This window comes from Drosophila obscura, unplaced genomic scaffold (genome assembly GCF_018151105.1).
Source record: "Drosophila obscura isolate BZ-5 IFL unplaced genomic scaffold, ASM1815110v1 contig_150, whole genome shotgun sequence".
Classification (NCBI taxonomy): Eukaryota; Metazoa; Arthropoda; class Insecta; order Diptera; family Drosophilidae; genus Drosophila; species Drosophila obscura.
The window spans coordinates 4,740,505-4,758,369 of NW_024542736.1; the positions used below are offsets into that span (position 1 = coordinate 4,740,505).

The window sequence follows — 17,865 nt, forward strand, 5'->3', positions numbered from 1 at the left end:
GACAACGCACGACTGCGACCCACAGCCGAGCACCGACTCCCGACCATAATGCCACCGATGTTTGTTGTACGCTGCCGACAGCTGCTCGGCATTGGCATCGACATCGGCATCGGCATGGGCATGGGCATGGGCATCGGCATTACTTGAAAGTAAGCACAAATAGAAATATGGAAAAGAAGTAACCAAAATATCAGTCAGCTACATCCGATGGGATGGGGTGGCTTCAGCTCTGGCTCCGACTGCGACTCCGACTCTGTCTTTGTCTCTGTCTCTGTCTACGGCGACAGCAACAAATAAATCGCTAGTAGATTATTCGTGCTGGCACCCACTAGCTCCTGCCACATTTCCTACCATTGCCCGCCACCCGTCTTCATCCTTCAGTCATTTCTTTTGGTAAAGTTTTTTGACACAGACGCTGCCGCCTGTGTGTATGCTACGAAAAATTGACAGCAGCAACGCAGGAGGACACTTTTTTTTGTTGTTTGCTGCTCCTGCTGCTCCTGTGCTGCTGCTGTTTGAGGCACCCGCTGGTTGGTGCCTTTTGGGTAAGTAATTTTCGCTGTTTCTATTTAATTTATGACTCGTGCTTCTTTTGTGTTTCATTATTTGCCTTTTATTAATTTGTTTATTTGTGTATCTGTGCGACCCCCTGCTCACTGCTCACTTTCACTCCGCATTCCCCATCCCCACTGCCGTTTCTCCTTTTTAAATGTTCCTCCCTCTGTTGTGTTCCTTCTTTTTATGTTCTTTTAATACACTCACATAACCTGGAGGAGGCTTAGGCTTAGATAGACAGGTCCGTGCATGTGTGCGCCTGTCTGTCGCCTTGGCTTACTGTTGCTTCTGCCGAGTGTTCAGGGTTTCCTTTGGAGGGTGGGCAACAGTTTTCTTGGACGCTTTTATCTGTGGCGTAGGCGAAGCCGTCGACATTCATGAGGTTGCCGTGGCCTCTGCCACTGTTGCATGCCCCGCCAGCAGCGTCGTAAACATCTTGGTTGTGGACTCGGTTGCCACATTCTGCTTCTCCCTTGCTTTATTACATACTCTTTATTGTTGGGGGGTATGATGGGGATGAGGAGATGTGTGCATAATGGATCAATTGGTGCCCTTAGAGCGGGGATCAAGTTTTACCATCAAGCTAAGTCCTGCCACAACGAACTATACAGAGATACATACATCAGAACTTTCACAGAGTGTAACTCCTGTGCGTACATCATAACTTTTTCCCAACAAGTACTCGTGCAGCTTCTCAAGAGCATTCAACATTCGTTTCCCCAGCACCCCTGTGCGCTACTAAGATTTTACTTTTAATGAACTTTAGTTTATATCCCCTGGTCTCCTGGTCTCCTGGTCCCCTGGTCCCCTGGTCCCCTGGTCCAACCTCCTGACAAGCAGTTCCGCAGTGCACTTTGGCCTTTTAGTGGGCCATTCAGTGCTCACTTGAGGCATAACGATCATACGCCTTGTTGCACAAGTCGTATAAAGATGATGATGGCATATGTATTTATTTATTTCTTCGGTTTAGTTGCTAGCCACTTAATAGACCACAAAATGCAGCCAAAGCCTCATAAAGCAGCAGAGTATACCGTACACATACACACACAAATATATGAATGGCAACCATCAAATGGCCACAAATGACACGTTTGGTGTTAAATGGAGGTCGTCCAGCACGCATACGTATCGTCAGGCCTGGCCTACCACGGGATGGTGTATGAGTGTGTGTGTGTTGGGTGGTGTGTGTGTGTTGGGTGTTGTGTGGGCTACAGTTACAGCTAAATTGTTTGTACAACATGCATGTAGAACAAGCATAAATCCAAACCACAGCCACAGCCACAGCCACATCCACATCCCCAGAACCAGGAGGCATGGGAGCCCAAGGAGGCACAGGCACAGGCGAAGGCGAAGGCACACTGGCAGCAGAAAGGCGAGACAAACAGAGCGCCCAGCCGGTTGGCAATTAAAGCCTGAGCCCTGAGTCCTGAGCCCTGAGCTTTCACACATACACATATATACAACCACGCAGCCTGTAGGCATTATTCAGGTGTACAGTTAAGCCCCATTGTGAGGGACACTCAACCAGTGGGTCATTGTTGCTTGTGCATTGTATTCTATTCGTTTAGATGCACTCGTAGTTGAATAAACAGGCTGAAGATAGTGCTAAAAATTCGAATAGAATTTTTGTCTATGTATGTGCGTATATATTCTCAATTTATAACATCCGAAACATTAAATTTCTTTAAAAAAGTGTAGTCTGTAATTTCTATTGAACTGTGACTGCATAGCTGCTGCTTCATTGTTTAGACGAGGGACAACCTGAGACTGTGCACGACTTCATTTGAGCTTGTTGGGACTTCCAAGCGCTCAGCCTTGCTTTATATTGAATCATTGCCACGGACGCATATGTTTGCCACATAGATTTATCGTACGCGCACATCTTCGCCCATAGATCACTGCCTTTTTTGGCGGTTTGGGTGAAGTTGTATTGGGGATGTAGCATCTTGATGCGACGACGTCCTAAAGTGTTCATCCACATTAAATATGCATTTGTTGGTCGTTTGGGACATCGAGCCGGCGCCATTCACTAAACGTCCAAAATCAACAATAAGTGAAAGTTTTTAATTGCACTATTTAATTTATTTTATTTTATTTAATTAATTTAATTTTTAATTTTATTGCAACAATATGTAATTGTTTTTAACTTACAGTTTAGTGTAACGTATCACGTGTGTTCCCTACGAATGTGTAAGATGTACTCAAATGTTTTCGAAAATCATATTCCAAGTCCTCGTGTAACCATAAACTGGATAGCCTACTTTGAAATAAAAAAAAACAGAACCTGTTTATGACAGATGACAAATCGGATGACTATATCACGTAATCCAATAACTGCATGAGCTAATGTTTTCCGTATGTCTGTGTATCTGATTCTATTGGATATCAGATCTCAACATCATGAAATTATTCGTCTGAGTTCAGCTAAAAAAAAATCTGATAAATAATAAATCATAATTCGGAATTTCACATTAGCGTTCTTAATAAAATTTCCTCAAAATGCCAAATAATTGAGTAAAGAAAATAGGCTTGCTCCCATTGTATGTACAGAGATATTTCTTCTCGATGTTTGAGCCACTTTAGCCAGCATTCACTGTACTGAATGCGATCGCAGGAGTTGAAATTTACAAAGTAACCGAAAGCTTTATCAGCGTTTGCTTTTGTTGTGGGCTGCTGCTGCTAATGAGCTGTAACCAAAGGCAACAGAGGCGACCACAAGCCGGCCCAACAATACATTTACAGCAAATTGAATTCAACAATACCTACACGGTACTGCCCCGGCAGACACGATATATGTATACATATGTACATATGTATGTACATGAGAAGGCCCGCCGGCAGTCAATCACACTCACGGTAGGAGACTCCTGGGAGCGGTGTAGGGCACGGAGCAGGGCATGGCCATGTGTCGTGAGCTGTCGTCATTGTGACTTTTATTGCAGGAGGCAGTGGCACTGCTACTGCAATTATCAGCTGTGCCAGCTTGGCACACATGCCTCGGTCCAGTCCACGAAGACATGCCACATGCCACGAAGACAATTTGTCCCCCGCTCAGAGTGGGGGCCACCAGGAGCGCCATCAGCTATAATTGCAGAGCAAAGCAGAAAAACCACCGAGCAAGGAGCAAAAACAAGCAGCACAAAATCCAATTTGGAGCACGAGAGAAGCGAAAGCGAAAGTGAAAGCTTTCCTTGAGCACTTGTTGCGGGGCAACGGATGGCAGCGTTGGAACAACTCCAAGAGTCTAGAAGCTATTCACAAATGTATGCATTTCCTTATACTCAATCTTGTGGTCAGAATCTTTGGTTATATGTATTCAATTCTTTTCACTGATGTTGTTTTATTCAATAGTTCATTCACATAATTAAGCAAGTGCAAAGTGAATGTTTTTGCATTTCATAGATCTAAAATTTGGCTGGAATTCAAATTCAAAATTGTGCTTTTTACAACTGACTTTTACATTTTTGCTACATTTGACACTACACGAGACGTCTGGTATGCGGTATTTTCAGAAAATACTTTTGTGCGGTCACATTATATGTTGGGCATATTTCCGCGGGTCAGACGATATATTTTGTCGGTAAGTCCGCGGTCACACTGGGGCAGTGCCAAATAAACAAAAAACAAAAAAATATACGATTATTTTTGTGCTGAAACGTCTGGCGACAATTCTACAATGCAGCAGACGACGCGAAACAGTTGGCAATAAATGTGCATCACCCTCAAGGCGATACAAGTCTCCGCACCGAACCGCAGCGAGTGCAAACGAGAGTGTGTGTGTGGTGCGTAGTCAAAAAATGAAAATCCGTAAAAAAAAGTGCATAAAAATAAGCGCAAAAAATCAATGGATTGTTAAAGTGCATATGCGAAACACAGACAGAGCCCATCATAAAGCAGTCGGTGGGGGCACAGACGATGTGGAAGGGCGAGGCGAGGCGCGGCGCGACGGCAGCGCTGAAAGACCTTGAGCGAGCGCCAGCGCTGCTTCAGCTATTTAAATTTCGACCCCACCTGGAGAGCGGACAGGTGTTGGTGCCTAGCATTAGCTCTTTTCCAGAGAGTCTGATTCTGGTCGGTGTTTGTGGCTTCATTTTCCATGAAACATTTACTTTGGCTCACGCACCTTGCGATAAACACACACAGCAGCAGGTCACAGGAGTTTCGGATACATGCGCAAACCTAATCAGTGGTTTTGCCAAAGATAAGAGCACATTTAGCAATGGCATGGCCCAACCAAGCGGTAGGCAGCTGCTTGTTGTGGCTGTGAGTGTGGCTGTGGCTGACTCGCAGACCTGTGACTCAACCACTCGAGCAGCAGCGATTGTTACAGCCCATCGTCGTCATAGCATAGCCCGTGGCCGCAGTCGCTGTCATCGTCGCGACTTGGTCGCGCTCTTGCTCCGTGTTTTTATTTTCCACTATTCATATTTCATTTGAATGGGGCGACAAATCCAGTTGTTGGTCTTTTCGCAATAACTGTGCATTCGTATTGTTATCGACGTCTCCGGGCGCCTCCACCGTTTTTTTGGGCTTCAACCTCATCTGCAGATCAGCAGCGCTCTTCCTCCGCCCTCTCCAGCTCTCTGTGTGCGTGATTTGATGATTAAATTAAAATTATGTCTCGTATTGTTTCGTTTTGTTTTGTTTTGTGTGCCCTTTATTCATCCGATCCGTTGACAAGTAGCCAGCGGTGGCTGCTGCCCCGCAGCCGTTATTTGCGTATTGTTTTCGCCCTCCCATAAATGAAATGTAAATGAAATGAAATGTGTGTGTGTGTGTTCCATCTATCCAGCTAAACCAGGTCATCCTTGGCCATCCAGCAGCCACCAGCAGCAGCAGCAGCAGGGCAGGCCAGCGGGGCAGCTGTCGCATCAATGAGCAGCAACATGAGGACGTCGCAGGACGGCCAGCAGGCAGCAGCGCTGTCTCGACCCAAGCTCAATGCCAGCAGCACGATGCTCAATCCGGAGGAGAACGAGGCCGTCTTCAAGATGCTCGGGAGAAAGTGTCAGGTGAGTGAGTGGCTTTGGCTTTTGATGAATAATGCGTACACACATATGTACATATGTATGTATGTATGCACATACCTATGTGATTAATAATTAAGCAATGACAGAGTATAGCACCCCTCCTCTTCCTCTCACTTTCGGTGGTTATCTCTCTCTGTCTCTGTCTCTCTCAGCGGCTTAGCCATTGAGCTTGATGAAGCACTTCCTGCGGCTCAAGTGTCGCCCATTCCACGAGGGTCATGTGCCATAATCTGAATGCTTCTCAGAACCAACCTTTGTAACCCTATATCGGGGCACAGCTGTGTTGGCTTAATAACCCATTTTCACCTTTCCAAAAAAAAAACGGGCAGAAATTCAATAGACTCATCACTGTGTCCCTTACTTTGTTTTAGTGTGGTTCTATTTTATGAGCTATTGCTGATTATACATATACTATATTTACTTATCATCGACTGGGTCTTTTTATCAGCTCTGATAACTCTTTTTCTATATAAATGCTTCACTATTGATTTGCACCCATTTTTAGTTGACTAAGAATCGCGCCTTTATTTTAGAAACAGCTCCCAAAGAATCTCTACAATGTTTTAATTGTTCCTAAAACTCCATTTATCTGAACTTTAATCAGTAGAAACTACTTTAAAGTAGCTTTCAAAGACCATTGGCAGATGTTTTTCGTTATTTTATTTGATTTTCATTGGCCAATTTTCTTGGGGCTAAGTGAAAGAGAAACCAAAAAGTCGCAAAAGATTGCTCATTGCTGACTGCTCATGAGTTCCCGGGCGATAACGAACGGGCGTTCGTTCAGTTGGGCTCCCATATCTTATCAATCCATCCGCTGAAGCACTGGCCAATGCCTAGCCCCCCGATAAGAACTCCACCTCAAAGGAAAACTTTGAAATATTTTCAACCATTAACGTGCACTGTTATGCGGATAATTATGGTGTGTGCTCAACACGAAAAACATTGCTCATTTTCGCATTGTAATTCCACGCTTTGATAGTTTCCAATTTTCAAAACCAACTTTCCATTGACAAAACATTGGGAAAATTGCATCTGAACTTGTCCAAAAGTGGACAGGGCAGGGGGAGGGGACTGCACTACTTACTCTCTTGTTTAGTTTATATATTGGGTTGATGACATAGTCGTTTGTGGCTCCATTCATTGATCGTTTGATAACACGAAACGCTGCAGCTTAACTAGCTGCAAGGGGAGCAGAGGGGACTGGGGACTGGCTCGTTGTTATGGCCATCATTTGTCGCAACATTTTGCTCGCCTTTTAACGCACATTTTTGCACATATCCCAAAAGCCGGACTTTCTAATTGATGGACATACTACATTTTAAATTTTGCTGCGGCCTCTACCTTAGTTGTAGTTATTAAAGATAGTTCGCGGGGTTTGCGATAATTTTTTATGTATTCCAAATACATAAGAGATTGTTTAGACGAAGTTTTCTGTTTATTTGAATCACCATTGAGAAAACTTTTATGTATAAAATACTAAAAATAGCCCAGGAAACACGCACTTTATTTATTAAGACCTAAAAATAAATATTTGCATTAATAAATAACCACAAAACAACGTGGTATACAAAAAGAAAAATACTCTATTTGATGATCGAGGATGCAAATACCCTTGAGTGCTGGTTTGTCACTTATTACAGTAATAAAGCTATGGATGTTCGACTTGTGTCTAAATTCCCTAAATTATAGCTGAGTAAAATTCTGTTAGGTCTTGTAAGATTAAATTATGTGCTACGAAATGTATTCAGCGACAGGCAAAGCATGCGTGCCTACCCTCTCCATTTTCCGGGGAGAGTATGTACATTCTGCCATAAGCAACACCCAAAGTCTGTGCAACAGGCGGACAGATCGAAACCATCGAACAATCAAGATTCTCTTCTCTCTTTGGTGGTTGGCAAACTGAGGCTCAAATTGATAATGGCCCTATGAAAGAGTATACTTCCAACCGATTTGTTTAGTGCATGGAACCATTTACGAGTACACGTATAGCCCTTCCCGCCCCGTCCCGTCCCCCGAGTCTGCAGTGCCTTTGAGCATATAAATGTACGAGTATTTTGCAGCTTTGGTCTCATATGGGTTAATGCTCGGCATTGCCCCGTTTTAAAGTACCCTACCCCTTTGCACCCGTACCGCTTTACCCCCCTTCGTCTTGGCCAGAGTTCAGTGGCAATGGACAGTTGTGTTTTTTGTTGCGGTTGCTGGCATCGATTTTTATGCTTTTAAAAAGAAACAGCCAGCCTTTACATAGAAGGCAAGACATCATTTTTTGTTTGTTTACAAGCGCTACTTATGTATGTCCAAAGACACACACAGATGCAGATACAGATACAAAGACAGAGAGGCTGTGGCAGAGGCTGCTGCTAAGCCATCAATAAAAATTCAAATGTATTTCACACTTTTGCACTTGTTCGTAGATACAGATACAGATACTTGTGTGTGTGTGTGCTGGATGTGGGTTGGAAAGCATTCATTTTCACATTCACATTTCACATAATCCCCCATCTCCACGAGCAGCAATTTGCAGCAAAGGTCGCAAGCCATCAAACAGCTCTCTGGCATTCTAATGCTCTCATTAATTGATAATTTTGGATTGCCAGTGCAGGCAGGCCAGGCAGTGCTTCCAGTGAAACAGCAGCACGTAAAACTTTTGGAGCACTGCCCAGGGCGGAATCAATTAGCAGAAAGTGCCCTCAAGGCCAGAGCTGGGGGCCATGGCAAATGTCAAATGTTATTGCCACAAATCACACAATTTTATCAATCAATGAGAGGGAAAGAGGCTTTGCCTTGCCTCGAGAAAAGAACCTACGAGACTGGGGGGGCTTGGGCCTTGACTTTTCTGGCGCCAATCTGTGCTTTGTCTAGTATTCTTTTGGCAAAGGGTCTCAAATGCGGCAATTCTGTGGCCTAGCACCTCCTGTCGCCAGCATTTCCTGCCTCAAAGCCTCAATGCCTCAACGATTATGTCTTCAATCCAATAGCCCAACAGCCAGCCACATTATGCATTTCCGTTGCACTCTATGGAGAGGTCTTGGCTAGACTATTGGCAACTGTCTCGCTCTCTGGCTCTGTGCGGGGAGTAGAGCCATCAAATGGAGCTACGTGCTGTCCATGCCAAACGATGATGGGATCCATGGGGATTGATGGCTAATCGGTATTCAAATGAGCGATACTCTTGCGTAGGGCCATAGAGTGGCTGGCTAGCTGACTGGCTAGCTGGCTGGTGGCTGGTGGCTGGTGGCAGCGAAACCGAAAGTCAGATGGGTTTTTCAACTCGAACGCGACAGTTCACAGTGTTCACAGTTTTAGACGTTGCATTCAAATGAGGCGCAAACTGAAGGTGTTACTTCTTTTGTTTTGGGGGGGCTCGCGATTAGATAATCGCCCCAGGGGACAGGCAAGAGGCCTTTCTATCTGTTTATCGATGATGGTAACGCAATCTCTTGCTTTTGATCCACTTTCAGACACTCAACACGGCCGTTGTGCAGATATACAAGACCGAAGGCAATGCCCATTCGCACTGGAAGAAGAAGCACACGGGAGTGGTGTGCTTCGTGAAGGACAGCGCCATAAGGTCGTACTTCCTGCGGGCCTACTGCCTGATCAAGAGCGAGCTCATCTGGGAGCACGAGGTCTACGATGGCATGCAGATTGTCAAGTCGCGACCCTTTTTGCTCACCTTTGAGGGCAGCGTAAGTGTGCCAGAAAATCTGCACAAATGCACAGCTAATTCTCCTTTCATCTGGTGCTTCGGCAGGATGGTCATGTGGGCCTGAACTTTGTCTCCGAGGAGGAGTGCGACGCTTTCTTCCGCATTGTGGATGCCACCATCGAGACGCGCAATCGCAAGCGCCAGGAGAAGCGCAATCGCCAGAAGAGTCAGCAGGCGCCCAATGCTCCAGTGCCGCCAGTGCCACGCGAGCCAATGCGTCCGCCGGCCATGCAGTCCTCTGGTGGCGGTGGCGGCGGCGGCGGCGGCATGTCGGCCACGGACAGCGGCGCGCCTGTTCAGCTGCGCAACAATAAAATCAATTCGGTGACACTGACGCCAGCGCCCACGAAGAACTTCCTGTCGAGCAACTTCGGCCTGGGCAGCCAGGGCAAGGACAAGAAGCGCAAGGTGACCAAGGCGGACATTAGCCAGCCGACGAACTTTGTGCACATCAGCCATGTGGGCTGGGATGCGGACAAGGGCTTCGATCTGACGGGCAACGAGGACGACGAGATGCTGAACGAGATCTTTGTGAAAGCGGGCGTCTCGGAGATGGAGCTGAAGGATCGGGACACGCGCGCCTTCATCTACGACTTCATCCAGAGCAACAATGTCCTCGCCTCGGTCAAGCAGGAGAGTGAGAAATCCCCGACGGAACCAGCGCCAGTGGGCGGAACCCACATGCCGCCCCCGGTGCCGAGCCGCCATAATCATGTGAGTGCTGGGAACGAAAAGGGAGCCCAAGAGTCGGTTTACTTATAGCATCTTCTGTGTTTGTGTTCTCTCAGTCGCAGAATGGTAACCAAAGAACGGCGCCTCCTCCGCCGCCGGCCAGGCAGCCACCGCCCCCAGTGCCCACAACGGTGCCGGGTGCCACGCGTGCACCTCCACCACCCAGTCGGCCACCACCCATCGGCAGTGCTCCACCACCGCCGCCACCCGTCAGCGCACCCGCTGTAGCGGTAAGCAGCCCAAAGACACAACCACTGGCTGAGACATTTATTAATGTTTTTTAATGTTTTTGTTTTCCACTGCAGCCGCCTCCACCACCGCCGCCACCACCAGCAGCGGCGCCACCACCACCACCCCCGCCAATGCCTACTGGAGAGATACCCATTATCACGACCACACAAGCACCTAACCAAGCAGCCAAACGAGCCCCGGCCCCAGCAGCGGCGGCAGCGGCAGCGCCTCCGGACTCCCACAATGCCCTGATGGACGCCATTCGCAAGGGAACACAATTGAAGGTGAGTAAAGTGCGGATAAAACCACTGGAGATTTGAGAGGATAACCCTATTTTGACCTCTTCTCTGACAGAAAGTGGATGCGGCTGCTCTGAGCACTGGCAGCGCCGACTCGCGCAGCGATCTGATGACTGAGATACGTATGGGCATTGAACTGAAGCCGGCCGCTGAACGGGAGCTGGGCAGCCAACGCATCAGCAGCGATGGTGGCGAAGGGGGCACCGATGCCCTGGCCGATGCTTTGCGCCGGGCACTGGCGGCACGCGTCCATGTCATGCACTCGGATGACGAGAGCGACTCCACGGACAACGACGGCGAGTGGGACTAGGCAGCAGACTAGCTGAGCAGCAGATGACACACGATTTATGTGGCAGACACTATTCCAAATATAAGCAATAATTCAATATGTGCTTTTGGCATTTTGGTTTATCGTTGGACGGATGGATGGATCGATGGATGATAAATCCCTGTAAATACTGTTTAGTGAATTTCCATACCTCTTTAATTTAATTTTATAGCCAACGCAAATGCAAACGCAAAACCAACAAAAGTACTAACAGATGATTAATATTATATTATATGTATCTGTATCTGTATTATCGGCATTGTGGCCCGCTTTCGGTTGTTCCAATTCACATTTGCATATCCATAAAACCTGCTCAATTAAATACGATATATATAATACATATATACCATAGCTATATACGCATGTAAATGAATGAAATGCAAACTTTGATCAGTGCCAAAAATAACTCGACGAGAACACCAAAATCCAAACAAATTTTGTGACTTTTGTGAATACATCAGAAATTGACTTTAACTGCGACTTTATCGGATGGGCTGTCCATAGATAAAGTGAGCAAAACCTAACACTGAATGAATATAGCAGAATATATACATATATATATTTTATAAAACTATAAACACATGAAAATGCTAATATGTAATTAAAATCCACTGTGCTTAAGACCCAAAACAGTTCCAAAAACGTACGAGCATCCGCAAGTTTAATGTTTAAACTAGTAGATTTATACCACGGTTCAATTCAATATATAAAACGAGTTGCTCAACAATTAATTCCAATTCCATAAATACTAGCAGGACGTTTGCAAAAATTAAAAATTAAAAAGTCCCCCCAAAAATGCAAATTCGTAGTCATTTGTTTTCCTTCTTTCTGTGTGCGTGTTGTATGTAATATTTAAACGATGTATTTTCATAACTTTTTCGAAACTACTAAACCAATAAGCTTGTATGAGCGCCAGAAATCTATATGGATCAGAATTAATAATATTGTATTGTATGTGCCGCCGCATGTCTAATGATGTTTCGTGCGATCTATGTATCTGAATACATACTACTTACATCTACTAAAATATAAGCCAATAATTTATGTAATAAAGTTGTGTACATCTAACAGAGAAAATTCATTTTATAAACTTATTTTGCTCTTGTAATCGATCCCTCCATTGTGATTGATCCCTTCGGTAGGATAGGTCTTCCACTGCCACTATTTTCGAACGTAATAAAATTGCCAGGTAAAATTTAAAGAACAATCCAATTGGGTTTACCAAGGGCAAGGGCTGTCGATCAACATGGAAGCCCTTGCCCTTGGTAATGCTCCAACTGGTGTAGCGTAGCTTGGGTTTTACGTGTCGTACCGAGCAAGGGGAAGTGCTCCTCCTCTTGGATACTACTGTTTCTGTCCTGCCCTTTCGATTTACATCTTGGTTCTTTTTGACGGGCTCTCGATCAAACTTGGCTCCCATTTTCTTTTTTTTCCCTGTTTTCTAATAGGCGCCTGCGTCGTATTGTTAAGCGGTGGAGCTGGATAATGTACGATTGAGAGACATGTTTCGTCTATTGAGTTCACTTGTTCGTTTGCGATTGGCTTCTCCGTATCCAGAATCTCCACATCCTCGCTATTGTCCTCGGGATTTTCTCCATTAACGATATTGTCCCCGGGCTTTTCCCCATCAGCGATCACTCCCTCGGGGTTTGAATTCTTGTCTGGAATCAGAGTAGGGATTTGAGTTTCTTCCGGAAAAGGAACTTCTTCGACTGATTGATTTTCTTCCGGAATAGGAACTTCTTCGACTGTCTCATTTTCCACACAGATCACTCCACTACTCACTTTAGCAATTCTGCAAATTCGAATATCAGAATTGGAAGAAATAAAAAAAGGATAAAAAGCAATTAGAAACAGAAGATACTAACAAGGCGTGGACACCATTCCAAATCCCAGACATCATTCGCTTCATCGTGCTAATTGTGATATATATTGAGGGTCTAAAAACAGAAAATAAATTAAAAAGCGAACAATGTTCGATGATGGACGACGATATATTAAGTGTTGGTGTTGTTACACTTTCTGAGGTAATGCAGATTTCGAATCTATTTCGTGTCACTGTTTTTTGTTCAATCGAATTTAATTACTAATTTTTATTATTTTTGGTTTTCACTTACAGGGATTAACGAGAGATGTTGAGCGTTGAGATGTTGTCTGTACAACTCCTAGTGTAGAACTGAATGTTATATACAAAGCGAGCACAAAGAGCTGAATTGTGTTTCCAAGCCAAATGTGATGGAAAAAAAATGTTGTAAAATCAAAATGACATCTAGGGTCCAGTAGCTTTGCTGCAAAGATTGTCAAATACTGGAATCCTTAGAATTGATGCAGCATGCATTTGGTGTATATGTTTTAGAAGAAGCGAACATGTACACTTTTATTCATAAATAGAAAATATGTAAGACATAAACATATACATATAAAATCAACTGTATTTTGGGGGGCTCCAATAGGAAGAGGATTCACCAGTTTCAATTATTTATCAATACAATTTGTGGGTATAATAAAATTTGTCAAATTTTCAAAAGGGATCCTCCGTATAAATCAGAACTAATCGTGAATTTTCGTGCAATTTATGTATTGTATCAAAATACAAATCTACTACTGTTACATGTATGCAAGCCAATAATTTATATAATTAATTGTTGTATCTCTAACTTAAAGCTAACGTCATAATAATAATTATGCTTATAAAGTGGATTAGCCCGTTCGATAGACTACAAACTAGTATATGTATGTGTGTGTATAAATGGTTTCCCTTGCCACATTCGGCCTCCTCCTCCAGTGGGATATTGTTAATATGTACAGCTTCTTGGGAGTGCAACAAGATGGTGTGATGGCTTGAGAGCATCCAATTCCATATATGTAATGTTCTAAGGACTAACGTTTCCCTGAGGCACATGCGCATCGTCCTGCAGTTCGCGCTCAATGTTGGCATTATTGTTGTTCTCGGCAATTTCGTTGATGTTCGAGTCATCATCCAGCTGGCAGCGCGGCTGCCGTTGGCCCTCCAGATCCATCTCCTGCTGCTGCTCATTGATGCGATTCTCAGTCTCTTCGTTTGGCCTCGCCGACGGCCCAGGGAGCTCCCCCTCCGCCTCCACGAGTTGTGCCCGCAGTTCCTGTTCCCCTGGTGCCGAAATCTTCTCCTCAGCTTCGGCTGACAGCTCCACATTCCCATCGAGTGGTGCTTGCTGCTCGGAGAGCAGATGATGGTTGAGCACATTCTGCTGCTCCTCGTCGCAGATGGAGTTGCTTTCCTCGAAGTTGAGTGGCAGGGCCTGAGTTTCATTGTCTTTGGGTGCATTGAGGGTAATCTCTGGCAGGGTCTCCGCTTGGCAATCGCTGCTCTCGCGCACAGTTTCCTCCGATTTATCCAGCGGCTCTGAATCCGGAGGGGGAGCGATAGCATTTGGGAGGAATTGACTTTGCGCAGGAGCGCTTTCTGGAATCTCTGCTACTTGGCTGCAGATGTTGGTTATTACAAAATTAAAAGCACTGACTGGCTCCTGCACACTTAATATTTGCGGAATATCCCGCGAAGGGTCTATCTGTCCAAGCACCTCCGGAGTTTCCAGTAGCGGTTCAACCTGTGCAGGTAATTCTGGAGTTTCCAGTGGCTGTTGTGTCTGCTCAACATCTTTGGGAGCTTCCTGCGGCGGATCTACCTCCCCAATTAGTCCGGAATCTTCTAGCAGTGAACTTAACTCTCCAAATACTTGCAGCATCTCCTCTGGTGCATCTGCTGCGCGAGTTTCCTGTGGCTGCACTATCTCCACAGCTGGCAGTTCTACCCCGCCAACTATCTCTTGAGTTTCCATTGGCCTCCTTAGCTCCAGATTCTCCGACTGTGACTCCTGCACCTGCATGGACTCTTCCGATTTATTTTCGCTCCGCTGTGCGGCTGCTTCTCCTTCGATTTCAGGCTCTAGTAACGGCAATTCAATCTCGCGATAAATACGCTCGCCCTCCTCCTCCTCCTCCATAGCTTCCTCGGCTTCATCGGCCGAAGAAGCACTGTCCTCGCCGTCGGAGTCCTCGCTCTCGCTGGCCCTCTCCAAGCCGTTGTGGCTCAGGTGCATGGCCTCCGGCTGGGAGTCATTTGCAGTCGGATCGGAAATGTCCAGGTCCTTCTCCTGCTTCACGGTCATGTTGTTGAAGTCTAGGCTGTTTATGTAGGCATTCTCCTCGTCGATCTTCTCATTGTGATTGATCTCCTGCGTGTGCTCGTCCTCGTGCTCGTCGTCATCATAGCCGCGATTACGAGGCTCTGGCTTGATGCGAACATCGGGTGGCATGTTGAAGGATACGGCCTCTCCACTTTCCACGGCCACAATCTGCAGCAAGGCTGTCGTCTGCCGAGGTGACTCTTCGGCTGGAGGCGGCCTGAGCGTGGCCCCCCCAGTACTCTTACGGGCAGTTGGCTTGGCAGCTTTTGCCTTGGGCGGCGACTTTAATCTCTTATCGGAGGGCATTGCCTCATCGGGCGTAGCTTCAACGGCCTTGTCCAGGGGCATGGGCATGGCTTCCTCGGCAATGTCCACACCGCTGGCGACATGCGTGATTTGCATGAGGCGATCGAGTTCCATGCGATTGGGTTTAACATCTTCCTCGGACTCCGGGCACTGCGGCATTGCCTCGTCCTGCTCCGTTGTGTCGTCGGCGTTGAAGCTGCTCTCCAGATGGGACATCGGAATGCTAGTCATCACAGTGGCCTGTGGCTGGAAATCTGTCGTCTGATTGGCGTCGGGCACATCATCGGTGTCTATGCGCTCCTGTTTGACGGTAACAATTGTGGGATCCTGAGGCTTTGGTTGGCTCTGGGCTTCCTTTTCCCGCTCCTTGTGCTTGCGCTTCTTTTTCTTCTTGCTGCTCTTGCTCTGCCCCGCCTCGTCGAGGTCATCTATCAGCGAGGAGTTCAGCTTGCCATGATTGTTGGTGATTTTCAGCTTAAGCTTCAGCGGCTCCTGTTTAGCTGGCGACTGCTTTTCGTAGGCCTCATCGCGAGGCTCCTGCTTCACCGATACACTGGGCACATTGTCGTCTATGCTGGCAGCCATTGTATCAGGTTCCGCAGCATCCGCCTCCTCCTCATCGCTGTCATCGTTGGCTGCATGGAAATCGCTGAAGCTGGGCGGTTCTTGCTCCTCCGGTTCACTTTCCGGCTGCACTGTGGCTGCCGGCATCGTGTCATTTATGTGCACCTCTGGCTCGTGCTTGATGCTGACCAACGTGCTCATTGTGTTCTTCAGCAGCTGGTCGACGCGCTTCAAATAATTCTTTGAGGAAACTCTGTCGCTATTTTTGCTCTTGCTGGCTCCCAGCATATTTTGCGGCTCTGCCGAGGCTCGCAGCAGGGGAGAGGCCAGGCGCTCGATCACCACAACCGGCTGCATGTCCTCGTTCAGCACAAAGTCCGGCGGTATAGCAGAGGCAGGCGCACCAGAGCTGGGCGTATCCACCTCCTCCACCTCGTTCTTAATGCACATCAGTGATTCGGTGTTGGCTGCCTCGGGCAAAATGTGCTTCGAGTGATTAAGGTAGATCTTTGCGCAGACGGGGGCATGCCGCATGAAGGCCACCTCCGTGTTGAGGGTCCGGTTGCAGCCGCCACACTTGCGCTTGCGTATGGCACAGCGATGGGTGTTGTAGAAGAAGTTTGTGATGAACGTTTTCTTGCACAGTGGACACTCCCGGTCGAGGACGAGCAGCTGAACGGGTGTCTGTGGCGTGTGCTCTCGCAGGTGGCGGGTAAAGGCGTAGTTGTTGGCCACATTCGAGTCGCACAGCGGACACTTGTAGGGCGTCTTGGACAATTTGTGCCAGAGCTGATGGGCCCGAATGTCGCTCGGGTTGTGATGCGTCTGATTGCAGGCGTTGCAAATGTAGCGCGGTATTGAGGGTACATGCACCACGCTTTTATGCTCATCGGCCAGATCCTTGCTGGCGAACTTTTCGCCACAGACACTGCATATCGCCTTGCGGCCCTTTTTCCCTGGCAGCCGGAGACGGTTTTCCGGATCCATGGGCTCGTCCTTGCTGTGGGGCGAGCATCAAATGGTTAATAAGATAATTGTTCGGATAATTGGATATTCACTATACATTTCTGGCTCCGTTTTGGTTACCAGCAGCTGCTGCTGCTGTTGCTGCAGAGTCTGCGTCTGCTGCAGTCGCTGCTTCTTGCGCCAGGCCATGGGCTCCTTTTTTACCTCTGGCATTTCGGGGATCTTGGCTTTCAAAAAGCTCTCGTCCGTCTTGCGTTTTCGTCCGCGCTTCCCAGTCGTCGCCTGCGGTTCTGCCTTTACCATGGGCTGGCTGCCCACGAGCTGCGACAAAAAGCCATTTACTCTCAAGATCCCATTTATTCGTAAGAATGCACTCACCTTGAGGGGCTCCAGCTGCTTGAGGCCCAGCAGGTTGCGCGTCTGCTTGTTCGTGGCATAGCACATTTCCCTAAACTCGTAAAAATCATTGATTTTATCCACGCAAAGGCTGCACATTGTCTGCGGCATTTTGTCGTCGAGTGTCACCTGCAAAGGGCGTTGTTTAATCGAACCAAAAACTGGGCGTGTCTAGACCTACCGTAAAGCCAACCAGCTCGAACACCTTTTGGGATAAACTTGGATCGTCCAGGTCTATAATATTGGCCTCATTGGGCGGCAGAATTTCCACCTTGCCTGGATTATCGATGCCGCAGAGACGGCAGATCTTGTACAGATTCGCTCTGAGCGCTGCATCGATCTTAAATGCAAACCTCTCCATGTTGGCACCCGCTTTAAATATATTCACTCGTAATTGTGGATCAAAAACGACAGCACTTTATCGTTAATTGCTTCATTTTTTGCAGTAAAATTCTCGTTTTTTGTTTATTTCACGGAAACATGGTGGTTCAGAACAACGGTTCTAGTTCAGTTCCACAGGGAACCAGGCTATTGATTTTGCGTTAAAGTTGACAAAATATTTAAGAGTGAAATATTTCCT

General features: G+C 46.7%; 2 protein-coding genes and 1 long non-coding RNA gene across 3 annotated transcripts; 1 reads left to right on the forward strand and 2 right to left on the reverse strand.

The window, feature by feature from the left end:
* Window positions 1-2,178: 2,178 nt before the first annotated feature.
* Window positions 2,179-2,972, reverse strand: LOC111069993. Its single transcript, XR_002607308.2, has 2 exons — window positions 2,707-2,972; window positions 2,179-2,584 (listed from the first exon to the last, which is right to left on the reverse strand). It is a non-coding gene; the product is annotated as an uncharacterized LOC111069993 (long non-coding RNA).
* A 2,411-nt stretch (window positions 2,973-5,383) lies between these two features.
* Window positions 5,384-11,424, forward strand: LOC111069979 (neural Wiskott-Aldrich syndrome protein). Its single transcript, XM_022360259.2, has 6 exons — window positions 5,384-5,567; window positions 9,047-9,274; window positions 9,340-10,008; window positions 10,083-10,256; window positions 10,332-10,541; window positions 10,612-11,424. Exons 1-6 carry the CDS (start codon window positions 5,430-5,432, stop codon window positions 10,864-10,866), a joined length of 1,674 nt encoding a protein of 557 aa, XP_022215951.2. The 5' UTR covers window positions 5,384-5,429; the 3' UTR covers window positions 10,867-11,424.
* Window positions 11,425-11,903: 479 nt separating this feature from the next.
* Window positions 11,904-17,842, reverse strand: LOC111069946 (fibrous sheath CABYR-binding protein). Its single transcript, XM_022360203.2, has 7 exons — window positions 17,467-17,842; window positions 17,268-17,414; window positions 16,987-17,210; window positions 13,002-16,923; window positions 12,753-12,824; window positions 12,197-12,679; window positions 11,904-12,045 (listed from the first exon to the last, which is right to left on the reverse strand). The coding sequence occupies exons 1-4, from the start codon at window positions 17,644-17,646 to the stop codon at window positions 13,758-13,760; spliced, it is 3,717 nt and encodes a 1,238-aa protein (XP_022215895.2). The 5' UTR covers window positions 17,647-17,842; the 3' UTR covers window positions 11,904-12,045; window positions 12,197-12,679; window positions 12,753-12,824; window positions 13,002-13,757.
* Between the last annotated feature and the right edge of the window lie 23 nt (window positions 17,843-17,865).

What these genes read in the sequence shown, in the direction of transcription:
- LOC111069979 (XM_022360259.2), top strand. Translation starts at nt 5,430, where the DNA reads ATGAGCAGCAACATGAGGACGTCGCAGGACGGCCAGCAGGCAGCAGCG. An exon ending in TGCTCGGGAGAAAGTGTCAG is followed by an intron (nt 5,568 to 9,046) that starts GTGAGTGAGTGG and finishes ATCCACTTTCAG; the next exon opens with ACACTCAACACGGCCGTTGT. An exon ending in TGCTCACCTTTGAGGGCAGC is followed by an intron (nt 9,275 to 9,339) that starts GTAAGTGTGCCA and finishes GTGCTTCGGCAG; the next exon opens with GATGGTCATGTGGGCCTGAA.
- LOC111069946 (XM_022360203.2), bottom strand. Translation starts at nt 17,646, where the DNA reads ATGGAGAGGTTTGCATTTAAGATCGATGCAGCGCTCAGAGCGAATCTG. An exon ending in TCGAGCTGGTTGGCTTTACG is followed by an intron (nt 17,415 to 17,466) that starts GTAGGTCTAGAC and finishes CGCCCTTTGCAG; the next exon opens with GTGACACTCGACGACAAAAT. An exon ending in AGCAGCTGGAGCCCCTCAAG is followed by an intron (nt 17,211 to 17,267) that starts GTGAGTGCATTC and finishes TTTTTGTCGCAG; the next exon opens with CTCGTGGGCAGCCAGCCCAT.